Here is a 25,070-nt window from a genome sequence, read left to right on the forward strand (position 1 = left end):
GACAAGGCAGAGACTGGTGATGGGGAGGAGAGAAAATAACATAGATCAAAGCCCAGTATGCAAAGTCACCCCTGCTCCAATACTCCACTGTAGGAATAGAATGGTTTAAATTTGTAATGCCAGACCTCTTACCACTAATATGAAAATTCACGTACAAGAAAGAGGACACGAAACGTTCCCCACCTTCAACTTACGTTTGCGAAGAATGTTTTAATTGAGTCTTATTTCTTAGTGAAAGATGATAGCTCAGTCTCACGTCTTCCGCTTTCATTTCTAAAAGTCTTTTTATACCGCCACAGTCCCCTAGTGCTATACATCAAATTCAGGCAGGCCTTGAGTGTCAGCCCAAAAGGCTTTACTTTAATATTTAGTGTAATGTTGGAGATCATTCCTAGTCTTGTACATGATTCAAATAACTATTTCTTTAGTCACCTACAGTGCTAAACTTTTGTCATCTAACAAGATAAATTAAAGAATAAGCAACAGCCTATTGAGTTGAGAAAAAACATACGCACAACGTATTATTTTACAATCCCATGAAGGCTAAAGAGCTTACCCTAACAAAATATATCCATCAATTAAATTTTAAAGTCTTGCCTGAAAACTTACTATGCTACACATTTCAATTTGCACCTGAATCTTCTGGAACTAATTTAAAATGCAGATTCTGATTCCATGGGTTTAGGATAATGTCTAAGATTCTTATCTTTAACATTCTGCCCAGGGTATCCATTCTGCTCATTCTCAGACCACATTCTAAAGAAGAATATAGAAATCATCTATTACTTCTCACTGTATTGTAGGTTTTTACTTGAAAACAGAGGTTGGAACTGCAAGTTAGAAAGAACACACACAGGGCTGGAGTCAAGACAAGGAGTCTAAGACCTGTTTGCCATCAACAAACCAGGTGACTTGGGGTAGATCCTGTGATCGTTGTGGGCCTCAGTTTCCACAATGTGGACATCTGCAACAGAAAAGAGAGCTGTTTTTCTACGACATAAGGTATGTTTTTAATAAAAATTTAACAAAAATCCAACCTTCAGAATGCACAAGCTTGAGTTGGTTTAATTTCAGTAAACATATTTATTTAAAAATGTTAAATGTTTTCCTTCTGAGAGTGCAATGCCAAATAGCTACCATATGATTATAAAGAAAATGAAAAACAAAATTACCTTCCTGAGAAAGTGACCCTTTCTCTTTATGAAGTCACAGGCCGAATGAGACAGTAAACAGAGAATGTGGCCAAAGAGTCATGATTCAGGAGATTAAAATATCCCTTCTCAGAAATGGATACACTCCTTTTCTGCCTCAGGCACAACTTTCAGAAAAATATATTCTTTGAATTTGGAATGAAGCAATTTTTCATTTCATTTCAACATCTGGCTCTGAAATGAGGGGAGGCAGAGAAACATTGCACCATCTCTTGCTTGAAGAATCATTCAGATTCATAGTGGCAGAGTTCCCCAAGAAATAAATGGGATCCAACTGGAACGTCCCAAATCCAATATATATAGACACTGTACAGAAGATTATATCTTAAAAATCTGTAAGTGGTAAGCTGAAAACGATGAATGTTTAAAAATGAGAGAGAGAGAGAGAGAGAGAGTGAGAGAGAGAGAGAGAGAGAGAGAGGTGACAGGGCATTTAACTCTCCAGAGCCTCATCCGTTCACTCTCAGTCTTTGGGGTCAGCTGTGCTTTTGGAGAAGCCGCGTTTCCAGGGGTCCTTTTGCCAGCTGCCTGATTCCTGTTGCTTTTGATCACTCTCTCTGACGGATGTGATGTGATTCTTTTTGCCAGCTTGTCCCTCTGAGTCTGCTAACTCGGCACACGCTGCTCTCACCTCAGTAGCAGGACTGCCTCTCTCTCAGCAAGAGCTCTTAGTCCTGCCAAAGGCCAACACCCCTTGGTGGCCCCTGGAACCTCCTGACAGCCCAGCTCCCTGGCAGATGAAGCTCTCCCTCTGGTCCCCGTGTCAGATTCAAAGTCCTGACCAGCTTCCATCAGCAGAAGCTGCCTCTTAATTGCTGTAGATCAAAAAGCATCGAACATGTCAATTAAAATAGAGTGGAAGAGGGCAGACAAAGATAGGGAAGATCTGGCATTTACCAAAATAACTCATTTCCTGCTGGGCTGATGGCTTTCTTTATGCCTCATGGTTCTACTTGATTAATGGGCAGGTCGTTTCTCCAGCAACACCACGAACACAGCAATCGATTTCAGGGTCTGTCTGATTTACCTGACTCTCTGGCTTTTTTCTTTCCTATAATCCATTCCATTCTATAGCAAAAGGGTTTGTCCCTAGAACTACACATATTTCCATTAGAAGAGAACCCCCTCAAGCCACATGCAGATGTGAAGGAAGTAGCCTCATTGCTTTTGACTCACCTCTTATCAGTCCCTTGTACTTTCCTATTATATTCCATCAACATGGCTAAAATATAATTTTCAGAGCTAGAACAGGGCTTCACTACATAGTCTAACAGATGAGTAAAGTGAGGCTCAGAGAGGTGAACTGACTTGCCCAAGGCTACACAGAAACTGTACTTACTAACTCACTTTCTAGTCGGTGCCTGCTTCCATTTCACAGCTATGTTGCTACCCTAGCCATATTTCAAGAACCCGATCTAAGACCTAGAGAAGCAATCGCCAGGAAACGTGCTGGTTAGAAGCCAAGCCTACTACGCCACATTGCCCCTGCCAATTACTGGCTTCCTCCTCTGCAGAGTGGGTAGTTCATAGTCATCATGGAATTGCTGCGAACATTAAGATTGGTAGTGTTGGCAAATCTCTCTTGTCCTCACAATAGCAAGTCTAGTTTATGGACTGCTTCTTAAGTGTTCAAAGAAAGTTGATGGGTTCAAGAAACACTACCCCCAAATATGGCACCTTGGCACATTGAATGTCTTAAGCTGCAGGAGTTTGAGAAAATGGCAGGATTGGGAAGTTCTCTCTGACCTCCCTCTTGCCTTTCTTCCCTGAGACAGGGACCTCTGAAAGGTACTGTCCCTACATCAGGAGGAACGGGGAGTCTCTTATGCATGATGGGAGTTTGGGATCAAGAAATCTTTACCAACAAACCTTGTTAAACTAACCCTTATGTTCCTAGTTACCTCTTCCCCATTTATTATTCCTAACCCAGCCTCCTCTGCTTCATCAGTTCTTCACAGATCTATTCTTTCTTTGTCTAAAAGGTATAAAAGCCCCTGCTCTGGTCATTTCTTAAGGTCTTTATACTTTTGTGGGGGCTCCCAGGTACATGTAAAAATTCAGTAAGATTTGTATGCTTTTCTCCCGCTAAATCTATCATTTCAGACCCAGCAAGGGATCCTAAGAAGGTCAAAGATAACTTTTCCTTCCTTAAAAAGTAAAATATGTATTGTTCATTAGATTTATGTAACGTAGCTATAGAAGTTACAGAACAATGGTCCCTAATTTGGTAGATCAGCAGATTGCCAAGTTTTATTTTCCAAGTAAGCAAATAAAAAAAAAATCCACTTACTAGCACATCTATCTTGTAAACTAAAGAACACTAAAATTCACAGTAGAAAAGGTATAATTTGAAAAGTAAAAATCCTCCTCAAAAAGTAATCATACTTTTGCTTCTGATGAAAAGAGTGTGGTCATGGGCCAGTGTCAGTACAAACACTGCAGTTTAGTTTGCAAGCCCACTGTCTCCCACTCATCTTCAAGGAGGAAGCACGCTGCCAGAGGCTGTGTGGCCCCTTCCCTCCAGCCTTCCCACGTGAGCCGGGAGATGTAAGGCCTCCGGGGCCTTAACTGTGAACATAATTTCCAAGTTCCTAAATGAAGCAGCTGCCAGTCAACCAAGCCTTAGCCAGTGTTCTTCAAATCTGCACATAAATCCAATTTTCCAGAGTCAGGATCTCCCCAAATCATCAAAGGTAGACCATGGGCAAATATACAAAATGAATGTAACCTGGAAAAAGAGCAAGCCCTGCCCTTTGATGCAAAATTCATCCACATTTCTGGAGAAGTTCATAAGAGTGGTGCACGAGAAAGCAGATGGAAGGCTTAACAGAAGGTCTGCGGGTTCTAATTGCATGAAGTAAACGCCCGAACCTTGTATGGCGATGGCCCTAGTCAGTTTTGTGGAATTCAGACCGTGCCTGGAGGTGAGGTACCAGTAGGGACAGAGACAGATGAAAATAGGCAAAGAGGCAATAAGAAGTGCAAAGGCCCTGGGGCATGTTGTAAAAGGACACTGTCAGACTAGGGGTGTCTTAGAGGAGTGGAACATCAGGGGAGACAGTCACTGTCTTTAAATGTCTGAAGAGCTGTCAGGTAGAAGAGAAAATAGAATTGCCAGAGGGCATAAGAAAGTCAAATGATTGGAAACAAAGAAAAACAGACTTATGCTACATAAAGGAAAACCTTTTAACTCTTAAAGGTGCCAAAAGAAAAAAAAAAAAAACAGGAAAAAAAAAGAGGAAAGGGAAGAAAAGAGCAGTTCTTTTTTGTTTTGATTTTTTGTTTTTCGTGGGTTTTTTTACCTTTTTTTTTTTTAACGTTTATTTATTTTTGAGACAGAGAGAGAGCATGAACAGGGGAGGGTCAGAGAAAGAGGGAGACACAGAATCTGAAACAGGCTCCAGGCTCTGAGCTGTCAGCACAGAGCCCGATGCAGGGCTCGAACCCACGGACCTCGAGATCATGACCTGAGCTGAAGTCAGACACTCACCCGACTGAGCCACCCAGGCGCCCCTGTTTTTTTGTTTGTTTGTTTGTTTATTTGTTTGTTTTGTTTTGTTTTTCATGAACAGTGGTGATTTCTGCATACTGAGAAATATTCAAGAGAAACCAGGTAAAGGGTCTTCAGTAAGTGAGAAGGACTTAGGCCAGATATCTGACAAAAGGAAAGGAGATGATACTATAGATTCTGGCTAGGAATTGAAGATCCTGATAACCCTACCAAGTGATCTCGACCATCCCCTGGTTTCTTTCTCTGTTTCTTTGCCCACAATTGAAGCTTGATACATGGTATGTATTACAAATTCGGAACATCCTTCTAGTTTGAGTACATTCTGGGTTCTATCAAACACACCTGGTTTTTCTTAGGTTTGATTATGGTAACTGTCATTTATTGAATATTTTCTATGAAAAAGGCACTATAAAATTTTGAAGTAGATTATATCATTATCCCCATTTTATAGATAGGGAAATTAAGTTTCAGAGCTGGTATGTACTTTGACCAAGCCACACAGCTAGGAAGAGTCAAAAACCCATTTCTAACCACCATCATCTGCTGCTGTTAAGCCCCACAGTGCATGGCCTGAAAACATCCAAATTTACTCTCTCAAAAGTAGTTGCATTTTGCTCCAGCAGCCTCTGCTTCATCGCCAAGTCCCATGCCTAAAAACTGACACAAATTCCTGGTTACCCAAGGATTACCTTGGAGATCAGCATCATGAGATTGTTGTCCTTCTCAACTCTATTTTTTTGTTTTGTTTTTTGTTTCGTTTGTTTTGCTATTAAAGTAAGCCTCCATGACAGCTCCTACTTTCACATTCTGGGACTCAGTACCTATGTAAATAACACTTTAGACAACCTAGGCTCCCATGTCCTTGACCCCAAACTACAGTCCTCTTTCTCTGTAGCCCACTTCAATCAATTACCCCTTGGGCTTACGTCCTTTACTATATCTAAGGTATCCTCCTTTTTTAAAATTTATTTTTAAGAGACAGAGAAGGGGAAGGGGCAGAGAGAGAGAGGGAAAGAGAGAGAATCTCAAGCAGGCTACCCACTGTCAGTGTGGAGCCCGTCAGGGGCTCAAACCCAGACTGCGAGATCATGACCTGGGCAGAAATCAAGAGTCACTTGCTTAACCATCTGAGCCACCCAGGTGCCCCTAAGCTATCCTCCTTCTGACCAAAACAGTTCATCCTTTACACTCCTTCATTTTCTGACCCTGACTCTATGATCCTCATAGTCTCTTGGAGCACTCTTCCCTCTTCTCACAGACTCACTTTCCTGCGCCAGGCTCATCCCAAGATCTCAGGCTGCCCTCACCTCAAGCCCTTTCTTTCCTTCCAGTCCTTTGACACTGCTGCACATGAGTACCTACACCTCCAACCAGCCCCGTCTTCTGCTTCCACATGTGGGCCACTGATGCAGCCGCCACAAACCAAGAGGCCATGAAGACTGACACCATCATGAGCGTGTAGAACTCAGTCACAGCTGCTGCTCAGTCTACACTGCTCAGTGATTCCTAGTCAGTCCCTCCATACTGTCTCAGGCATGTTTCCAGACCCTCACATTTTCCATAAGCTTCTAAATCCCACTCTCTGGTGTAGACTAGATCTTACATCTTATTTCACATGCTCAAGCTTCCAACCTTGCTTCCTCATTCTCAGCACAGAGAATCAGTTCCCTTCTATTACACGGAAGGAAGAGATTACAGAAACCCTATCCACTTCACACCTCTAGATCTAGGTTATCTGTCCACACTTTCCTCCTGCCATCGTGTCATACGTGGCCACGTATGAATAGGTCATGTAGAATAGGCTATTCTACGATGTGATCTATAAGGCCAACTCCTTCCCTAGGTACACCTGTTACACAAATAGCACATGTGTGACCATGTCTCTGGTTCCTGTCTTCCTCAGGAACTTTATCAGTAGTCAATTTCTCTCCATGTTCTTCAAGCTCTTCTCTATAATTTATCATTCCCATCAGGTTTTAAACATGCTCAAAGATCCCTGAACCCTTTCATATGACTGCAATTACATGGAATTAAATCCTATGTACAGTGAAGGGCTTGGAACAGAATGTGGTGGAAAGGGTTTGTAATTGGGTTTCAGTGGGTCTACGGGTGATGCATTAACTGATTTAGATTGTACATATCAATTTTTAAAAGTTTCTATAATTATAATATAATACCTTTATAGGTAAAGTGTTATTTTGTAAAAGTACGATTTTTCCTAACTGGAACAATGTGTTGGTTTTTATATCCAGCCAGTCTAGGTGAAAGAGTGCCAAGTCTGTGAGTACAGCAAAGTCTAGGCTGTCTTGCCAGCTCTGAGCGCCCTCTGCTGGCGAAAATGGGTACAACAGTCAAAGAAACCATTCAGTTTGGTGACCGTTAAAAAACACTTCGTATTTATCACAATGCAGTTTATGTTTTCTTTCATTTCCAATATTGTGTAAGGGCTAGTTAACATGTTACAAGTGGGACTCTTGCTGACTCCATTTGATCTCTGTATAATAATTCTGTGATGCCTAAAACAGCAGCCATTAGCCACAGGTGACTCCTGGGCACTTTAAATATATGTCGTTTGAAATGACAGGCCTTGTAAGTGTAAAATACATACCATAGTTCAAGAGTTATTACAGGAAAAATTATTTAAAACATCTAATTAAAAATTATATTGATTGCATGTTGAAACGATAATATTTTGGATATAATGGGTTAAAATATCTTACAAAAACTGATTTCACTTCTTCATTTTTCACCTTTTTATATATGGTTACTAGAAATTTTAAAATTATGTATTTGGTTTGCATTGCATTTCTACTTTACAACATGCCATAGATGCTTCATTCCAAAGTTAAAGTACCATGCATAAACATCAAAGTAGGTCCCTAAAACATGGTTCGTGACTCATGAAATCCTCACACATATATACTGAGGGCATAAAAAGACTTGGAAAATAAAGATGGGAAAACGGGTTGCTGAGTTTTCTATCAATTTTGGAGAGAGCTATTGGTGTGTTAAGTACTGAGGACCGCCAGCCAGCTCTCCTCCCTCAGACAGGGGAGACAGTGGGACGTACTGATGCCCCATTTCAAGCCTATCGAGAGGCGTCAATGGCACCACTGAGAGCTTACCTAGATGCTGGCCACGGGCTGGCAAGGGAAGCAGAGTAAGAAGTCTGTGATTAGGAAAGCAGCCACACTTCCAGACTTGGTCAGAGTTAAAAGTGCCTCTTTCCCCAGGTCAGGTGTGGATGAGTGTGTCACAGCCAGAGTGTGTGATTTAAACCTCTCCAAGAGGGCCTCAGGGCAGTGAGAGAGTTGGAGGTGGGCTTCTGAATGGGAATTCAATTTGAGTGGAGGGCAGTGATGGGGTGAAGGAAGAGGGGAGCACACATGCTGTGTGACCCTCACTCCCCTTCAGAGAGGGCCCGACTCGCTGCCTTGGCAAAAACTGCAAAAAGATCTGAGGCTTCTTTCACACGTGTCTGAACCTGAGCTGTGTGGCACTCATTTGAAGTATTAATTTCTGCAAACATAATCTATAAACAACTGGTAAGTCAAAAACACACCACCTGTTTGCAGGTGGCCTCTCTGATCCTTAATGCTAGAACCTTCCTAACATTAGCACATTCATTCGATCTTGAGTAAAACACTTGCTGAAATAACTTTCTAGACCCCAAATGGAGCTGCTCCTGCCTGGGGTGCCACATCAGCAAACCAAGATGTAGAGGACTTTCACGTCCCTGTACATGCTCCACTTGACCAGAAACACAGTATATCCACTCAGCCAATCCCCAAACGCCGAGCCAACTATGCACACACGCTATACTCATTTACTTGTTCTTTCTCACCACAAATAATGTCGACTATGTGGCCCCAGCCAGTCAGGTATTTCCTATTTTTCGTTTCCTTGTTCTTTATTCTTAATCCTATAAAGCTCCCTGCCTTCCTCCCCATTTTGTACTTTTCCAAAAGAAGGCTCTCTGCTTCATGAAGTGTTCAGGTTTGTACTACCTGAACTGTCTTCATTGTTTTTTAAACACTTTGCATAGTAGATGGGGATCCAAGATGTCAAGGTTAAAGAAGGCTTTAGGAACCCTCTTTTCTTGCCATCCATTAATTTATTCAATGTAAAAATGTCTACATTCGGGGCACCTGGGTGGCTCAGTCAGTTGAGGATCCGACTATGGCTCAGGTCATGATCTCACACTCCGTGGGTTCGAGCCCTGCGTCAGGCTCTGTGCTGACAGCTCAGAGCCTGGAGCCTACTTCCGATTCTGTGTCTCCCTCTCTCTCTGCCCCTCTCCAACTTGTGCGCTGCCTCTCTCTGTCTCAAAAATAATAAAAAAAATTTTTTTTAATTAAAAAAAAAAGTCTATATTCAACTCCTATTATGTGTCAGGCACTATGCTAGTCAGTAACAATATGATACAGTCTTAGCCAAGGCTGAATTCGGTGGGAAATCACCATTTCCCAGTGCAGCCAACTCCACTTTGAGAAAATTCTCGTATTAGAAACATTTTGTGTCTATGCATAGAATTATAGAAGAGCCTAATGTTTGGAGAAGGTGGGTTTCGAGTTGTTGGCGCCCCGTGTGGTGAATAACTTGCTAACACTCCCTGAGGTAGTCCAGCCTAGATAGCTTCGGCTGGTAGAAAAGTTCATTTGTCTACTTTGTGTAAATCATCCTGGTGACATCAAGTGTTGACATTTACAAAGCGCTTCTCTTTTTTCTCTGGCAATGTTTTTTATTACAGTTTGCCTTTCCTGATTTTTATCACTTTTTTTTCTTTATTTTTTCTTTATTTTTATTCTTTTGGTCACTATTTCCATGGAACATTTTTCTCATCCTTCTACTTTCAATCTTTCTGTATCATAGGTTTTAAGTAATTCTCTTTAAAAGCGTATCGTTGAGGGGGCACCTGGGTTTGTTGATCATCCGACTTCAGCTCAGGTCATCTCATGGTTTGTGAGTTCAAGCCCCACATCTGGCTCTGTGCTGACAGCTCAGAACCTGAAGCCTGTTTTGGATTCTGTGTCTCCCTCTCTCTCTGTCCCTCCCTTGCTCACACTCTGTCTCTCTCTCTCAAAAATAAATAAAAACATTAAAATGAGTGTGAACATTACTACCAACCTTATAGAAATAAAAAGGAGCATTATAGAATACCATGAACTACATGAAAAAATTAGGTAGCCTAAATGAAAAGAACAAATTCTTGGAAACACACAAATTACCTAATCAAGAAGAAATTGATCATCTCAACAGACCTATAAGTAAAGACTGATTCAGTAAATAGACTCCCCAAAAAGAAAAGCCCAGGACCAGATGGCATCACTATTAAATTCTACCAAATATTTAAAGAATGAACACTAATTGTTCTCAACTTTTCCAAAAAACAAAAGAGGAGGTAACAATTTCTAACTCCTTATATGAAGCAGTTTACTCTGATACCAAAGCTAGATAAAGATATCACAAGAAAATAAAATTACAGACCAATATTCCTTATGAATATAGATGTAAAAGTCATCAATCAACAAAATGCTAGAAAAAAGAACCCCCCCCCCAAAAAAAAGAAAAAAAGAAAAAAGAACCCAGCAGCATGTTATAAGGATTGTACCATAACCAAATGGAACTTATCCCAGGAATGTAAGGATAGTTCAGCTTAAGAAAATCAATCAGTGTTATATGCCACATTAATAAAGGAAACACAAATAAGCAGATACCCACCTACACCCGCACACAATCATCTCAACTGACAAAGAAAAGGTATCTGACAAAGTCCAATACCCTTTTATGATAAACACTAAAAACTGTAGGAATATAAAAGAATTTCCATGACAGGATAAAAGGTATTTATAAAAATCCAATAGCAAACATATACTCAATGGTAAAAGACTGAACGCTTTTCACCTAAGATAAAAATAAAACAAGAATTCCCACTTTCACTGCTGTCATTCAACATTGTGCTATTAGTTCTAGCCAGAGCAATTAGACATGAAAAGAAATAAAAAGAACCTAAGTTGGAACAAAGTAAAACTATCTTTGTTTTCTTATGACATGATCCAATGTATCAAAAATCCCAGAGAATCCACAAGACAACTACTAGAGTTTAAAAATGAAGTCAGAAAAATTGCAGATCAACACATGAAAATCAACTGTGTTTCTATACACCAGCAAAAAAAAAAAAAAAAAAAAAAAAAAAAAAAAAAAAAAAAAAAAAAAATCTGCCCCCCCACCACCAAGCCTCTGTCTTAATTGACCTAAATACACCAATTAGAAGATAGATATGGCAGAATGAATTTAAAAATATCCAACTATATACTTTCTACAGGAGATTCACTTCAAATGTAATGGAATAGGTAGGTTGAAATTTAAAAAACCTAAAAAAGACATATTGTGTAAACATTTATCAAAGAGGCACAAGTGGCTATATCAACATCACAGAAAGTGTATTTCAAAGCAAAGAAAATTACCAGAGACAGAGAAGGGCATTATATAATGATAAAATGGTCACTCCATGAAGAAGACACAGCAATCCTAAATGTGTATGCATCAAACAAGACCGCAAAACACATGAAGCAACAATATTAATAGAACTGAAATGAAAAACAGACAAATTACAATTATAGTTGGAGACATTACACCCCTCTTTTGACAAATGGTAAAACAACTAGACAGAAAATCAGTCTAGATGTAGAACTTAACACCATTAACCAACAGGATCTAATCAACATTTGTAGGTCTCCACTCAAAATCAAAATACACATTCTTTTCATGGAACATATACTCAGAAAATATCCAGGGACCTAAAACAAACCTCAACAAATTTAACAGAAATGAAATCACACACTGTGTGTCCTCTAACCACAAGAGAACCAAACTAGAAATGAAACAAATATACAAGGAAAATCTCCAAAAACATGGACAAAAATCAGACATAACATTTCTAAATAATGCATGCATCAAGGAACAAGTCTCCAGGGAGGTTTTTTTAAAATACATTGAACAAAACAAAGTGAAAACACAACATATAATAATTTGTGGCAGAGCTAAAACAATGCAATTTAACAAAATAGAATTTATATCACTAAATGTTTTACTTAGGAATACTTTTTTTTAGGAATGAAATAGAGCTACAAACCCAGCAATCATCAATGAGACAAGGGAATACAACAAAAATTCTACACACATGAATTTCAGTATCTTGGATAAAATGGCCAATTCCTTAAAAAACACTAACTCAATAGGAAATGCATAATTTGAATAGGCCTGTAACTATTAATGGAACTGAATTTTTAATTTAAAATTGCCTCTCAAAAAGGATACATCCAGGCACACATGGTTTTTTCTACTGGAGAGTTTTTTATAAAACTTTTATTAAAAAGAGTAGCAATTCTATACAATCTTATTGAGAAAACAGAAAAGAAAAAGACCTGTATGTTTAGCAATGCACTAATATAAAATCCGATCAAAGACAGTATAGTTACAGATCAATATTCCTCACAATAAATGCAAAACTCCTTTAAAAATATTAGCAATTCATCAATATACAAAAAAGGATTATACAAATCAATGTATTTCCATATACTAGCAAGGAATATGTAGAAACAAAAATATCAATAATTGCACAAAAATAAATACTTTGGAGTAAATCTAACAAAACATACACACAGCACATATGGTGAAATTCTGGTTAAAGAAATCAAAGATTTAAATAACTGGAGAGACATACTTGTAGTCTTTTTTTGAAAGACTCAACACAGTAAAGATGTCATTTCTCCCCAGAAGTTTCATGCAATTCCTTTCAAAATCCCAGCAATATTTCTCATAGATATAAACAAGACTATTCTAAAATTTATATGCTAAGACAAAAGAACTAGAATAGCTAAAAGAATTTGGAAAAATAGGGTGCAAAAAATCAGTCTACCCAATTTCAAGGCTTACTGTGTAGCTACAGTTATCAACACTTGGAATACTAGCAGAGGGAGGGGCACAGATCAATGAACAGAATAGAGAACTCCAAAATAGACATACACAAAATATACTCAACTGATTATTGAAAAAATTGTAAAAGCAACTCAATGGAGGATAGATGGCCTCCAGCAAACGGTGCTGGAGCAGTTGGATATCTACACAAAAATAAGTAATAAACCTTGACCTAAACTTCACACTTTATGTAAAAAGTAACTAAAGGGTCACCTGGGTGGCTCAAGTTGGTTGAGCATCCGAATCTAGCACTGGTCATGATCTGGCTTGTGAGTTCGAGCCCCACATCAGGCTCGCTGCTGTCAGCCTGTCAACACAGAACCCTCTTTGGATCCTCTGCCCTCCCCCCCTCTGCCCTTTCCCCACTTGTGCACTGTCTCTCAAAATATAAATAAAACATTTAAAAAAACTAACTCAAAAATAAGTAAAGGACTCTAATGTAAAACTTAAAACTATGAAACAGAAATATACATACATATGCATACACACACACACATCAGAAAATCTTGAGGATGAGACAAAGAGTTGTAAAGACATGACCCCAAAGCATGATCCATAAAAGGAAAAATGTATATACACCACTTGGTACTCACCTCTCCAGACCAGAGAAGTTCATTGTCATTTATACATACACTGTTTAGAGCTACTGTCAGCTATACCTGCAGACACACATACTCACATACAAACACATGCTTCTAGTTCTGTGTGAGAGCCTGAGGCTGGGTGAAGGGTATGAGGGCAGAGGTTGGCAGGTGAGTTGAAGAGGCTTCCCGAGGTCAGGCAGGCAGTGACTGCACTGCTCATGAGGGCCCAGATTAGGTCAGTAATGACACCAGATAATTAAGTGTGGCAGGTGTAATTAAGGGTATGTCATGATTAACATGACCAAAACCAAATCTGTGTAGTTAAGTTCAGGAATTGGTAACAAAAGTGTGTTTTGAGAGTATGAAAAGCAAGTTATGACAATGGGATGTACAAAAGCTCACAAGAACATCCAAAGACTATTTGGTAAAGGAGGCTCATGAAGCTTGGGAGTAATAAAAATAGAGATAGACAGATTTTGGTTAGCAGTAGGAGAGTACAACCAAGAACACATGATCAGCAAAAGGGCATAAACTTTCAAATTGCAAGTTTTGGGGATCTAATATACAGCATGATGACTATGATTAATAATAATATACTGTATATTTGCAATTTGCTGAGCATTTTCAAGCATTGTCTCTCTCTCTCTCTCTCTCTCTCTCTCTCTCTCTCTCTCTCTCTCACACACACACACACACACACACACACACACAAAAGCTAACTGTGGGAGATGACAGCTGTGTTAGTTTCATTGTGGTAATCACTTCACAAGGTATACATATCAAAACATCACATTGTTCACAGTACAAATTTTGTCAAAAATAAACAAAAAAATTTAAAAAGAACACATGATCAGGATATAAGGCCTTTCAGCTGAGTGTCTAGAAGTCTTTGTGACTTTCCAGGCCCCCAGTACTATGAGGCTACTCGTTTTCTGGGGCATCTTAAAAGAACCTAGCAGCCACTGACAGCAGGAATTCCAGAATGCTAGACCCAAAGGAGCAATTAGAGATCACCAACTCTCATTGTAATGTGCTTATTAGTGTATGTAACAGAACAGAGTTACAGAGACTACGTGGTGACCCAAGGCCCTGAAGCAAGTTCAAAGCCAGGACTAGCACCCAGGTCTCTTTTTCCTGTTTATTGTACACTATGTTGGAGGTTTTGTTTAAGCACGTAACCCAAATATAATGGGGAGCTAATAAAGTTTTCAAACCCCTGCCCCTGCCCTGTGACTTGTAGTAATCCAAAGCTTTCTTAAAGGTTTCACCCAATTTCCAAGGTGTAGGAGGTGAACGTTCTCCTGGCTGCCTTTAAAGGGCTTTGTAGTGTGCTGCACCCTACCACACTACATGGCCACAGCTTAACACTCACTCAGCCACAGTACACAAAATCCACCCAATCATACCAGGTACCTCCTACCACAAATTAAAGGGGGCTACTTTAATCACATATTTAATTTTTTTTAATTGGCCTCTAGATATGTCAACTTTTTTCACTGTCAACTTTGATTAATTCTTCAGAAAAGGAAGGCTGAAATCAACCAACTTTCTTTAACCACACCTGCACATCACTGGTGTTCCTTATGCATATGGTAGTGATATGCAGCACAGATATATTACAGAGAGCATGTAGATTTCCTGTATTTGCCAAAGAAGAAACTAAGGCCTAGGGAATGCATTTCAGGGAAGCTAGATACCTCTTTACAAATCCTTTAGTAGTCATGAAAAATAGTATCTTATTTTTAAGTTACCTCCTAATTTCTGCAGCATCGGTTTCCATGGCATGTATATTCCATGGCATGGTTTACTCTATCGAACCAAAGAAGAAACAAACCTTATAAAGATAAAATGTTAAATGGTAGTTGTTACTAAATCTGTTTTCTCAAAATCCATGGAATACCAGGTATAGTGCAGACAAGAGCTGTTGCATTCATGGAGTCTTGCAGCATTCAGATTATTATGTGAACACCCACTTACCTGTTTTTCTCCCAGAGACATCAAACTAAGCCACCAACCACCACACACAGAACAAAGCCACTTCTCTAACCAAATTTAGATGTGGGAGTATTTGTTGAGGCCTTCAATGTACTACGTATCAGTATGAGACTTGGGAGCATTTGTTGACAGTTTTGATGTACTGGATATCATCATCAGTGCTATTCAGGGCTATAGTGGATGGAACTGGAATAACGGAAGACCCTGTTCTTAAACAAAGATATATTAGGGTTACTTCGTAAAGAAAAAAAAAAATACTCCTTACCCCAAAACTCCCAAGTCCTTGATTGCAGTAAAGAAAACATGAGACCATTGACTTAACAAATGGATGATTTTATTAAGAGAGGAGGACAAGATTGGTGTTTGCCTCATACATCCAGGAAAACAAGCACACAGACATATACATACTTTGGTTTAAAAATTATTCATAATATTAATGTTAAACCTGATATTTAAAGAATCAAATGGGACAGAAGTATAGAAAATAAACCATAAAAACACAAGCTTGCATAGATGAATTAATGTAGATGTACAACTGGCATTTAAGGGAGGCCTGAGCACTGGAGAGTGCTGAATGACATTACCACCTCAACCTCCCAAGACACTTCAAAGTCACCAGCACCATGTTTCTCATTGTCCTCAATGAGGTCATGAGCAGGAGCAACTTGTGCTGTATGAAGGTGAACTGAAATAGACTGTTTCCATCAGCCTAGTCCAGATGGGTATGTACATACCCACCCAGTACTCAACACCAGTCACCTTTAAGGCATCCACAGAGTGTCCCTCACAGTTTCATTTAATCTCTAAATAGGCATGTGGTTTGAGGTGGCCTCTTTGCTTTCTGTCCTCAGACAACTATTTTCCATTAAGGTTCTGCTCATTTCCATGAAGTAGCTATTTCAAAACTGCCTTTCCTTCTGGGCGTGGCTACAAATTGGTAAGCACTTGGGTTAAGATCTCACTCAGTTTTTAAACATATCTACATTCCAGATGCCAAAGGGCTTACCAAAAACTCTGAGACTGTCTGGGCATTGTGCAGTATCTCCCTCGGGAAAGCACTTTTCCAAATTATATGACAAATGACAGCACCACCTCTAATTTCCTGAGCAACTTGATTTATATGAGCATACTCTTGTACTTTATAATTCAGCACCTTTTCAAAATATAATATTGTGCTGGGATGGATTCTTTTTAAGGGAAACCCCATTACAGAGAATTCTCATTGTGGAACACCATTTTTATATGCTATCTTCCCACTCTATCTCCTCATTATTTATAACACTTCATGAAATAAATAGTGGGATGCCTTTAAGAGGCAGGTGAAAAATATAGTTATTTCTGAAAAAAGGGGATTTGGCTTTCGGTTTATAGCAAGAGCTCAAGTTATAGCCTACGGTGATTTCAAGGGCTAATTTAATCAGAAATTTAAAAAAAAATTCTGACATCAAAAACCCTCTCACTAAATTTAATAGCTAGAAACTATTTTACCAATTATGATCTGAAATTTAGTGCAACAAAAACATACCCTAAGTATGCAATGTGTAATAGTATATTTCTTAACTGTCTTTTTACTGCTCTTAATCCTTGCTTTTTGGTAAAGGACATGTCACTCAAAAACCCTGTCTTTCAATTCTATTCTTTGTATGTGAACCTCAACAATGAACAATGGAGCACTAGCTAAGATGCACAATTAATTCCGTCCTTATCTGAAATGTGGAAACCAGCACAGTGCTGGCTCACTAGGCTATGAAGTTATTCAAAAAGAAAAAAATATTTTCTAGCTTGCTGAGAACACACCACAGCATATTAAATGTATTGGGAATATGTTCCTAGGCAGTATTCACAAATATATAAGGGAAGAAGATGGTTTTCAGGACTAGATATTTCCACAAATCAACATGATTGCTTAGATGATTCTGTTAGTCTATGGCATCAAATACAACTTTATAAAAACACTCTGGTGTCTTCCTTACCATAGTAAAAGTTTTCCTGGTTAATTTTCTCCTAAAAGTAATAAAATAGAAACACTCTTCACATCAACAGTTCTCTCATTTCAACTAAATGTCTCTGTTTTGTTTGGTTTTCTCCCTTTTTTTGTCAATGGTATTAAAAACACAAGAGTGTTGGGTTTAATTTTCACAAAACAATAATAAGTGACTTGACTACATAATACAACCTTTGGAAATATCTTCTATGTAGTCACTATAGAAAAGACAGTCAACTCTCAGTTACTCAGGAAGTGATAACCTGAAGAATCTGGCCAAGAAATTCTCACTCTCCTTCCACCAGCCTTTTTGGTCATGCCACTGCTCATTCACAGATTGAGAGGCAACTCAATGAAGTGATAGATCTATCAGTGAATACATCAGCCATAGCTCAGTGGGAGGAAGTCCAAAGTTTCTGACAGCAAGGATGTTTTGGGATCACCTGTGAATTTTATATCTCAGTGGAGAGTTGATAGTCATTCACATATAGGAAATACAGTACACTGACCTCAGTCAGAATCAAACTAATTTAAGGCAATACAGCTCCCCAAGACATTGCTGGCAAAAAGTGCAAGTCTCATCAGAAAAGTGACTCTTTAAGACCTGAAATCTGCCAGTTTGCCCCTTCCTTTTTGACTTCTCTGGAATTAAATTTCAGCATTTCTAACCACAATTAAAGGGCAGGAGCAACAACAGCCTGGACTCTTCCCTTTCATAATCCTAAGTGTCATCAGGGACAAAGGAGATTCTCTGAAGAGGAATTTGGATGACACCTTGCCCCATACAGCACTATCAGGACAGTCTCCAGTTTGTTCCTTGCTGATCATATTACCTGTTATAAGCTAAGGAGAAAAACAGGATTCTATCAACGGTAAGACAAGCAGCTATGGCTTTAAGAGGCACCGGCACCACCAGATAGGAGGCGAAAATGGGAGGGACCACTTTATCTAGTCGCTTCTCGGACTATGAGCAGTAAGTAAAGGACAAAGTACTTTGAAAATCTGTTTTTTCCTTTTGGCTGAAAAAACAGGTTTTGGTTATTTTATGATTGTTTCTAAAAAGCCGGTGTTCTAAGAATATGGCACAATATATCCAGTGAAATCTAACTGAACCGTGTTCCCTTTCACATTAACATTCCCTACACAAATACTGTTTTCCCAAGAGGGAAAAAAAAGTCTTTCAGTGCAAGTTCTATTCTGTTCTCAGTCCCTCAGAAAGCTGATCACACAAGGGTCTCATTCTTTTATTTACAGGGAAGATCTTACAGCCAGTCACCATAATTATCTTTCAAGAAAATCATCACTGAATAAATGAATAATCTTGATATTCCCCAAAGTGATTTTTATACAAGGCAACACTCGTTAAAAATCAAGGCCCTAAAACGTTAACCACTGATGTGGTAAACTGAATGCACCATATTATATAGCAGGTGTTCCCAAAGAACAATTTGGCACAAGACAAAAACTAGAGAATATTTTGACAGTATTGAAGAAAAATAATTCTCCGTTAAAGTTAATTATTTTTATACTGAAAAGTCCTGACATGGATGGAAAAGTGTGGACAAGGTTAGCAATGAATTTATTCATCATCCAGTTCAGCTGCAGACCACAGAAGAGAAGAAAAGGGGAAAATGAGTCCGGTTCACAATTTTCTAGAGTTCAGTGGACCACAAGGCCCAAGGTCACACACCTTGGCATATGCTGATCTACATCCAAGTGGCCATTGAAAATCTGAAAAGGTTTTCCTCCTGGGAAACATCTATCCATATCATTCTTTTCTAATTTAGATGTTTCTCTATGATCAAAACCTGTAAGTCTTTTTGGTCGTCCATTAGTCTATTGCTGCTTGTTGTAAAGTCACTTGAGAAAAAGTAGCTCAAAGTTATGCAAAGTCTCTTTCTAAAAATCTCAATGTTCTTTTAAAGCATTGTAGCAACTGTCCAGTCCCCCATAAAGTAATCATGTCTAACAATGGTTTCACACTACAGACTTTTTCAGCTCTGAACATTTAATCTGACCCTTACCTGACCTTGCTTCCAGGCAATGAGTTACAAAAAGCTAGTTGGGGGCAGAAGGTATACACATTCAGTAGCCTTATGATAAGGCTCCATACTGTGCTCATTCAGCAGTACTAGTGTTAATGGCACCTCCAGAGAAAGGTATAGAAACAAAGATTTTCCAAGGCCAGAGCATTAGTTTACATCATAACATTAGAGCATAATACATTGTGGGCCTAAAAATTCAATTGTCTGTCTTCCAGCAGTAGAAAGAGGAACAAAAGAAATGTTTCCACATTTTTATAAAAATAACAACATGAAAAGCAGAGAACACAGTGAGGAATGTTTGGCAGTTCCTTTAAATAGAGTTGTTAGTTAACTTCTATAGTCTTAAAAATAATAATTATCATCTTTGAATGACAGTAAGAGAATTAAACCAATAAAAGGAACGGAATTACTCTGATACTCTTTAAAAAGTGTTTGCTTTACAAAAAAAAATAAAATTAAAATATTTTAAAATTCTTAATTTTTAAAAACCTAGAAAAAAAAGGAACACATTTTCAATACAGATGTTGAATTGGGTGTCACAGGGATCTATGACCTCTGGCCACTCACTAAGACAGCTAAAACACTAATATCCAGGGGTTAAATGGCCTGACATTTTTTGAATGAAAATGTCTCCAGACAGCATTTTACAATAATAAATATGATTGGATAAAGTACATGAGAGGTAAGATAAATGCAGAATTTTTAAAGTAAAACTGGTCATTGTATGAGATAAAAAAATAAACATTTATGAAATAAAAATAATTTGTTTAACTATCAAATAAAAATACATTGTGTTTTTTTTTTTAAGTTACCAGAAAAAACTTTTTAAAACATGAAGCAAAATCACAGGGCAGACAAAGAAAAATACAGCATTACTTCAAGCCAACAAGGCCTCAGCTTTGGATACTGAAACCGCCCTCTAGAATTTGGCTAAGGCTCAGTCCTCCATTTTGTCTGCCCTTGCCTATGTCAATGAAGATTCTGCCTCATTAATTTCATCATGGTCACTCAAAGTCCTGTTTTTTTCTCTTTCCCCATTTCTCGAAAATGACTACATCTCTTAGGGTTTGTTTCTTCCTAGATCATCATTTTCCTAAAAGTTGGCTCTTTTACCCAAGTTTCTACAATCAAAAACTTTATGAACTAATAAAGATCTTTCTCAAAACAGAAGGACCCAAATCCACTCTGAGAAACTATCCTAAACAGCTTCCTAAATTCTGCCTGACTTGAAAGACTATCTGGAAAGATAAGGCAAAAAAGGCAGTTCCAAGTGGGAAAAGAATGGATTAACAGCCTTTCCTCTAGTGACCTAGGTATCTCTTTCCTAAGCAAACACCATACTTGAATGTCAAAACGTCAGATTCATACATTGAAAAATAACACAAAGTCAAGCTGAAAGGAAATTATTTATATATGTCACATGATTGCCATTTATGTGAACTAACTAGAATGGGAAAATAAGTATTTCCACAAGGTTAGAAGCTAGACAGACTAGATTTCTTAAAGAGGGCTTTAAAGGTCCTATACAATGGAATCTGATGCCATGTATCACTGACAAATGCGTCGAACCAAATACCTGAATAAAGAACCATTTTATCTACTTCAACTTCATGTCGAATTAATCTGATTATTGACAGATACACAAAATATTTTTTGAGTGGCTGCCAACAAAACCTGCTGTTTTTTAAGCAGGAGGAAAACTTCAATCTGTGTCCAGAGAGAAAGATGGCATCATCGCTCATATGAATGAACATCTTACCAACTCCAGCCACTGCCCTTGGCTCTCTACGTACAATGTAAAACAAGAGAAGGGATACAAAAGTTTTTCACTTTTTCATGTTCAATGGACTTTGCATAGCCCTGAGTTAAAATTTCATAGAATTAAACTTTTGCCAATAAATACTAATAAATAGCCCAATACCCCGAGGCCTCAGAAAGCCTTGCTATAGAAAGCAACAGCAGAGAGAGTGTCTGGGAATGCCATCTGAGCCAATTCTCCCAAGAGGGCTTAGAAGGATATGGCAAACCGCTAGAGTCCTGGTGGCCAAAATAACATGTTTCAACTGTTCCAGATTTGTTTGTTTTTTTAACACTTTATGGTTCTGATTTTTAATATTTCCCTGGAGAATACAAAAACCAAAAGATTCTTTCTTCAATATAGCATACACTAATGCACGAAAAAAGCTATTTGTTATATTCTTTTATTCTGCATTGCACCCAAACATTGTGTTTTACTCTGATCATTATCTCCACAAAATTCTAATTGCTAGCTAAATAAAGCCTAGTCTCTAGATACCAGTACTCCATACCTAACAAAAATGGCATTTTACAGAGCTTTTAGATACTATATCCCACGAAGCATTTGCAGCATAGAGGTGGCCAACATTCAGAAGCTAGATTTTCTTATACTGCCCAAGTGATCAGGAATAACCAAAACATTCTGAATGAATTAAGATTATTTATGGTCTGAAAAACACTTGAAGGTAAATCCCAGGAATACAAACAGAGGAAGGAAGAAAAAAATTAGCGTGGAATGCATTCTGTATCATCCAGTAATATTTGCTACAGTGAGTCCGTTTTCAAGGCAGATTCCTAGGTTTTTACTGCTTATAATGGAAACCTTGGAAAGAAGAAAAAGAGAAGAAAACCATTAAGAAAAAACCTTTAAAACTGTTTTCTCCCTGCTCAGGCAAAATAATTTATCTTTATTTCTATGCATTTCAAATGGTTCATGTTTTCTTTGTTCCTGATTATAAAATATATACAGAATCAATGTGTTATTTTCAATTATGTATCAAATGTATGTCAAAGACAGGAAGGCATCCCCTAAGAAGTAATGCATGTATATAAACTGAGAAAAAAAATCATGAGCTACTTTCAGTTAATCCAGTGATGATAAAAAAGCCAACAACTGACAGAAATTGTAGTGTACAGGGTTGTTTTGATAACGTCCAAACAATTCCATCTTTTTAAAAAAAAGTATTTATTTATCTTGAGAGAGAAAGTACAAGCAAGGAGGGGCAGAGAGAGAGGAAGAGGGAGAGAATCCCAAGCAGGCTCCCCGCTGTCAGTGCAAAGCCTGACACTGAGCTTGATCTCACAAACCGTGAAATCGTGACCTGACCTGAAACCAAGAGTCAGATGCTTAAATGACTGAGCCACCCAGGCGCCCCCAATTCCATCTTTCAAATACTGTCTTTTGTGTTACTATCAACTCTGGATGCCAGAGTGGAAAGGGATGGGGTAAGGAGAGCTGTTTAAAAAATAACAAAACTTTTTAAAAAATTAAAGATTTGGTCCAAAAAAATAAATAAAATAAAGATTTGGTCTAACTTAGACCTTATATTCTTTCTTCATTTCCTTTGTCTCCATTTTCTTTTGTGTGACAGAAGTTTTCTGTGATGTATATGTGTGTACTTTATTTTTTAAATTTTATTTCTCTTTTTTAAGTTTTTATTTTAATTCCAGTTAGTTAACATACAGTATAATATTAGCTTCAGGTATACAATACAGTGATTCAACATTTCCCTACATCTCCAGGGCTCATCACAAGTGCACTCCTTAATCGCCATCATCTATTTAACCCACCCCCGTCATCTCCCTTCTGGTAACCATCAGTGCGTTCTCTATAGTTACCAGTCTGTTTTCTTGGCTTGTCTGTCTGTTTCTCGCTCTCTTTTCTTTTGCCCTTGCTCATTTGTTTTGTTTACAGGCACCCTTTAACAACATGATGAAAGCTATAAATTCTCTCTGGAGGAAAATGCACATACATTGACAATCTTGTACTCACTTTAAGGTGTTATGTTTTCTGTTTTACCTTTTTGGTTTTTTAACAAATGAAGAATACTATAATGAGCTTCGAAAAAGGAAGGATAATTTATTTTACCACTCCAGTGACATATAAGACACAATTTGATTTTTCCACCATAGCATAAGCATTATAAAAAAAAAAAAATCCTAACCTTGACCACATCTATTTTTCGTACCTTTATGAGAGGATTCTGATTTTGAGAAATGACGTGTGGAATTATGCTGGTTTGTAACATGAGTGTAATCCAAATCCTCAGCTTCTGTCATGGTAGGCGGTGGTGGCCTGAAGGGAAGTCAGAATTTAAAGAGACAGTCTAAGTCGTGATGACTACAGAGCCACCTCCCAATGGACTGCAGGATGAAAACTTTTTTTTTTTTTTTTTTTGGTAGAAATGCAAAGCCACACGGTAGCAGAATTCTCATCTTAGTTCCTGGCCTGTTGCATAACCTTGGGAGTAAATTATTTTAGCTTACTGTAACCTTTGCTTTGATGCACATAACTCAATAAAAACAAATATTTACTGAACACCTAATATGTGTGGGGCACTGTGCTAAGGGCTAGGGAAGCAAAGATTATTGAGATGTGTGACTGCTGCTGTTAATGAGAAATTTACTTTGTTTTGGCAAGCTTTATGAAGAAAAAGAGGACGAAAGGAAAGAACAGAAGGGAAGTAATAAAGAAAGTTAAGGAAAGAAGAAAAAAAGGGAGGACAGGTGTCACGTAAGGAGAGAGGAGAGGGAAGTAGGAGTGGGCAAGGAGAGGACAAGGGTCAGCATATAAAATTTAGAGCAAAGTTCCTAATTCCACTAGGTGGCAAAGCAGAGCTTACAAAAGGAAAGGACAGTCACACATTGGCAATTTTTCATGTCAAAAGAAGACAAAATATAAAAAAACAAACATTGGGAAATTTTTCCTACTCTAAAATTTTTATTATTCTAAAACTATGTTACATAGATTTTTTGCAAAAATTTGACATTGATGAAGAACAAAATCTCTCCTTTTTGTGGTTGTTGCTTCTCAAAGGTACACTTAAATGTTATGTTAAAGCATGGAACCAGATAGGAAACATAATGTGTCAAATATCTAACCATGTTGTACGATGCTTTTTGTAGCTGGAAGGCATAAGTATACTGCAGTTCAGAAAGTTATGGTAACCTTGGTACAAAAGTCTCTTTCATAGAAGAATATAGACACGTGATTTCAAATTTCTCACTCTGTCCCTAAGCAATAGATCTCTCCTTCGGTATTCAGTGTCTGCAACAGGTCACCACAGGATACAAACTTGTGTATATACTGAGGACTGTGGTATGGGTTCTACTCAGATGATGTCAATTAACTTTCAGGACAAGCTGCATGGTAACTGTCATACACATATTTTAGAGTTAAATTAGGTGAGATGAAGTAAGCACACACCGTTGTTAAGTGGCAGGGCTGGGACTCAAACTCACCCGGACTTCAAAATTTGTGCTGTTTAATATGCTATGGTCTGCTACATAGATGTGTATTTTTATCAGCAGTAGTATCTGCATCCAAGACTATACACACATATGCATATGTGTGTACATGTGTGTGTGGATATATATATATATATCCATATATATACACACATATATGTGTGTATATATATATGTGTGTATATATATGCACATATACGTGTGTATATATACATTTATGTACATATATACACGTATACATATACACAGATGCACATATATGTACACATATACACACATACATATGTATATATATACATATATATAGTCTGTATATTATACTTTTAAATGGTATTTGGCTTATATTTTAATACTTTCATGCATTTGTTATACACATATAATTAATGTAAGCATAACAAATGATATGGTATTTTTCATTTTTCTTATTTTTCACTTTGAACTATGTGTTTAACAAATATTAAATATTAAATAGTGTTTTTCTTTTGTTATCGACTG

The 25,070-nt window shown here is 37.9% G+C and overlaps 1 protein-coding gene across 3 annotated transcripts in view; it reads right to left on the reverse strand.

Annotated features, from left to right (window-relative positions):
* Positions 1-782: 782 nt before the first annotated feature.
* CCDC50 (coiled-coil domain containing 50) overlaps positions 783-25,070 on the reverse strand; it is an 80,661-nt gene continuing 56,373 nt past the window's right edge. For 2 of the 3 annotated variants that reach the window (XM_045037137.1, XM_045037136.1), the window contains 2 exons: positions 23,297-23,403; positions 783-964 (listed from right to left, as the gene is read on the reverse strand). In XM_045037137.1, the coding sequence (XP_044893072.1) occupies positions 879-964; positions 23,297-23,403 (193 nt within the window). In that variant the 3' untranslated portion in view covers positions 783-878. Of the gene's footprint in view, positions 965-15,593; positions 21,931-23,296; positions 23,404-25,070 lie in introns of those variants that run through there. The other variant, XM_023260304.2, reaches the window with a different exon arrangement.

This window comes from Felis catus, chromosome C2 (assembly GCF_018350175.1).
Source record: "Felis catus isolate Fca126 chromosome C2, F.catus_Fca126_mat1.0, whole genome shotgun sequence".
Taxonomy (NCBI): Eukaryota; Metazoa; Chordata; class Mammalia; order Carnivora; family Felidae; genus Felis; species Felis catus.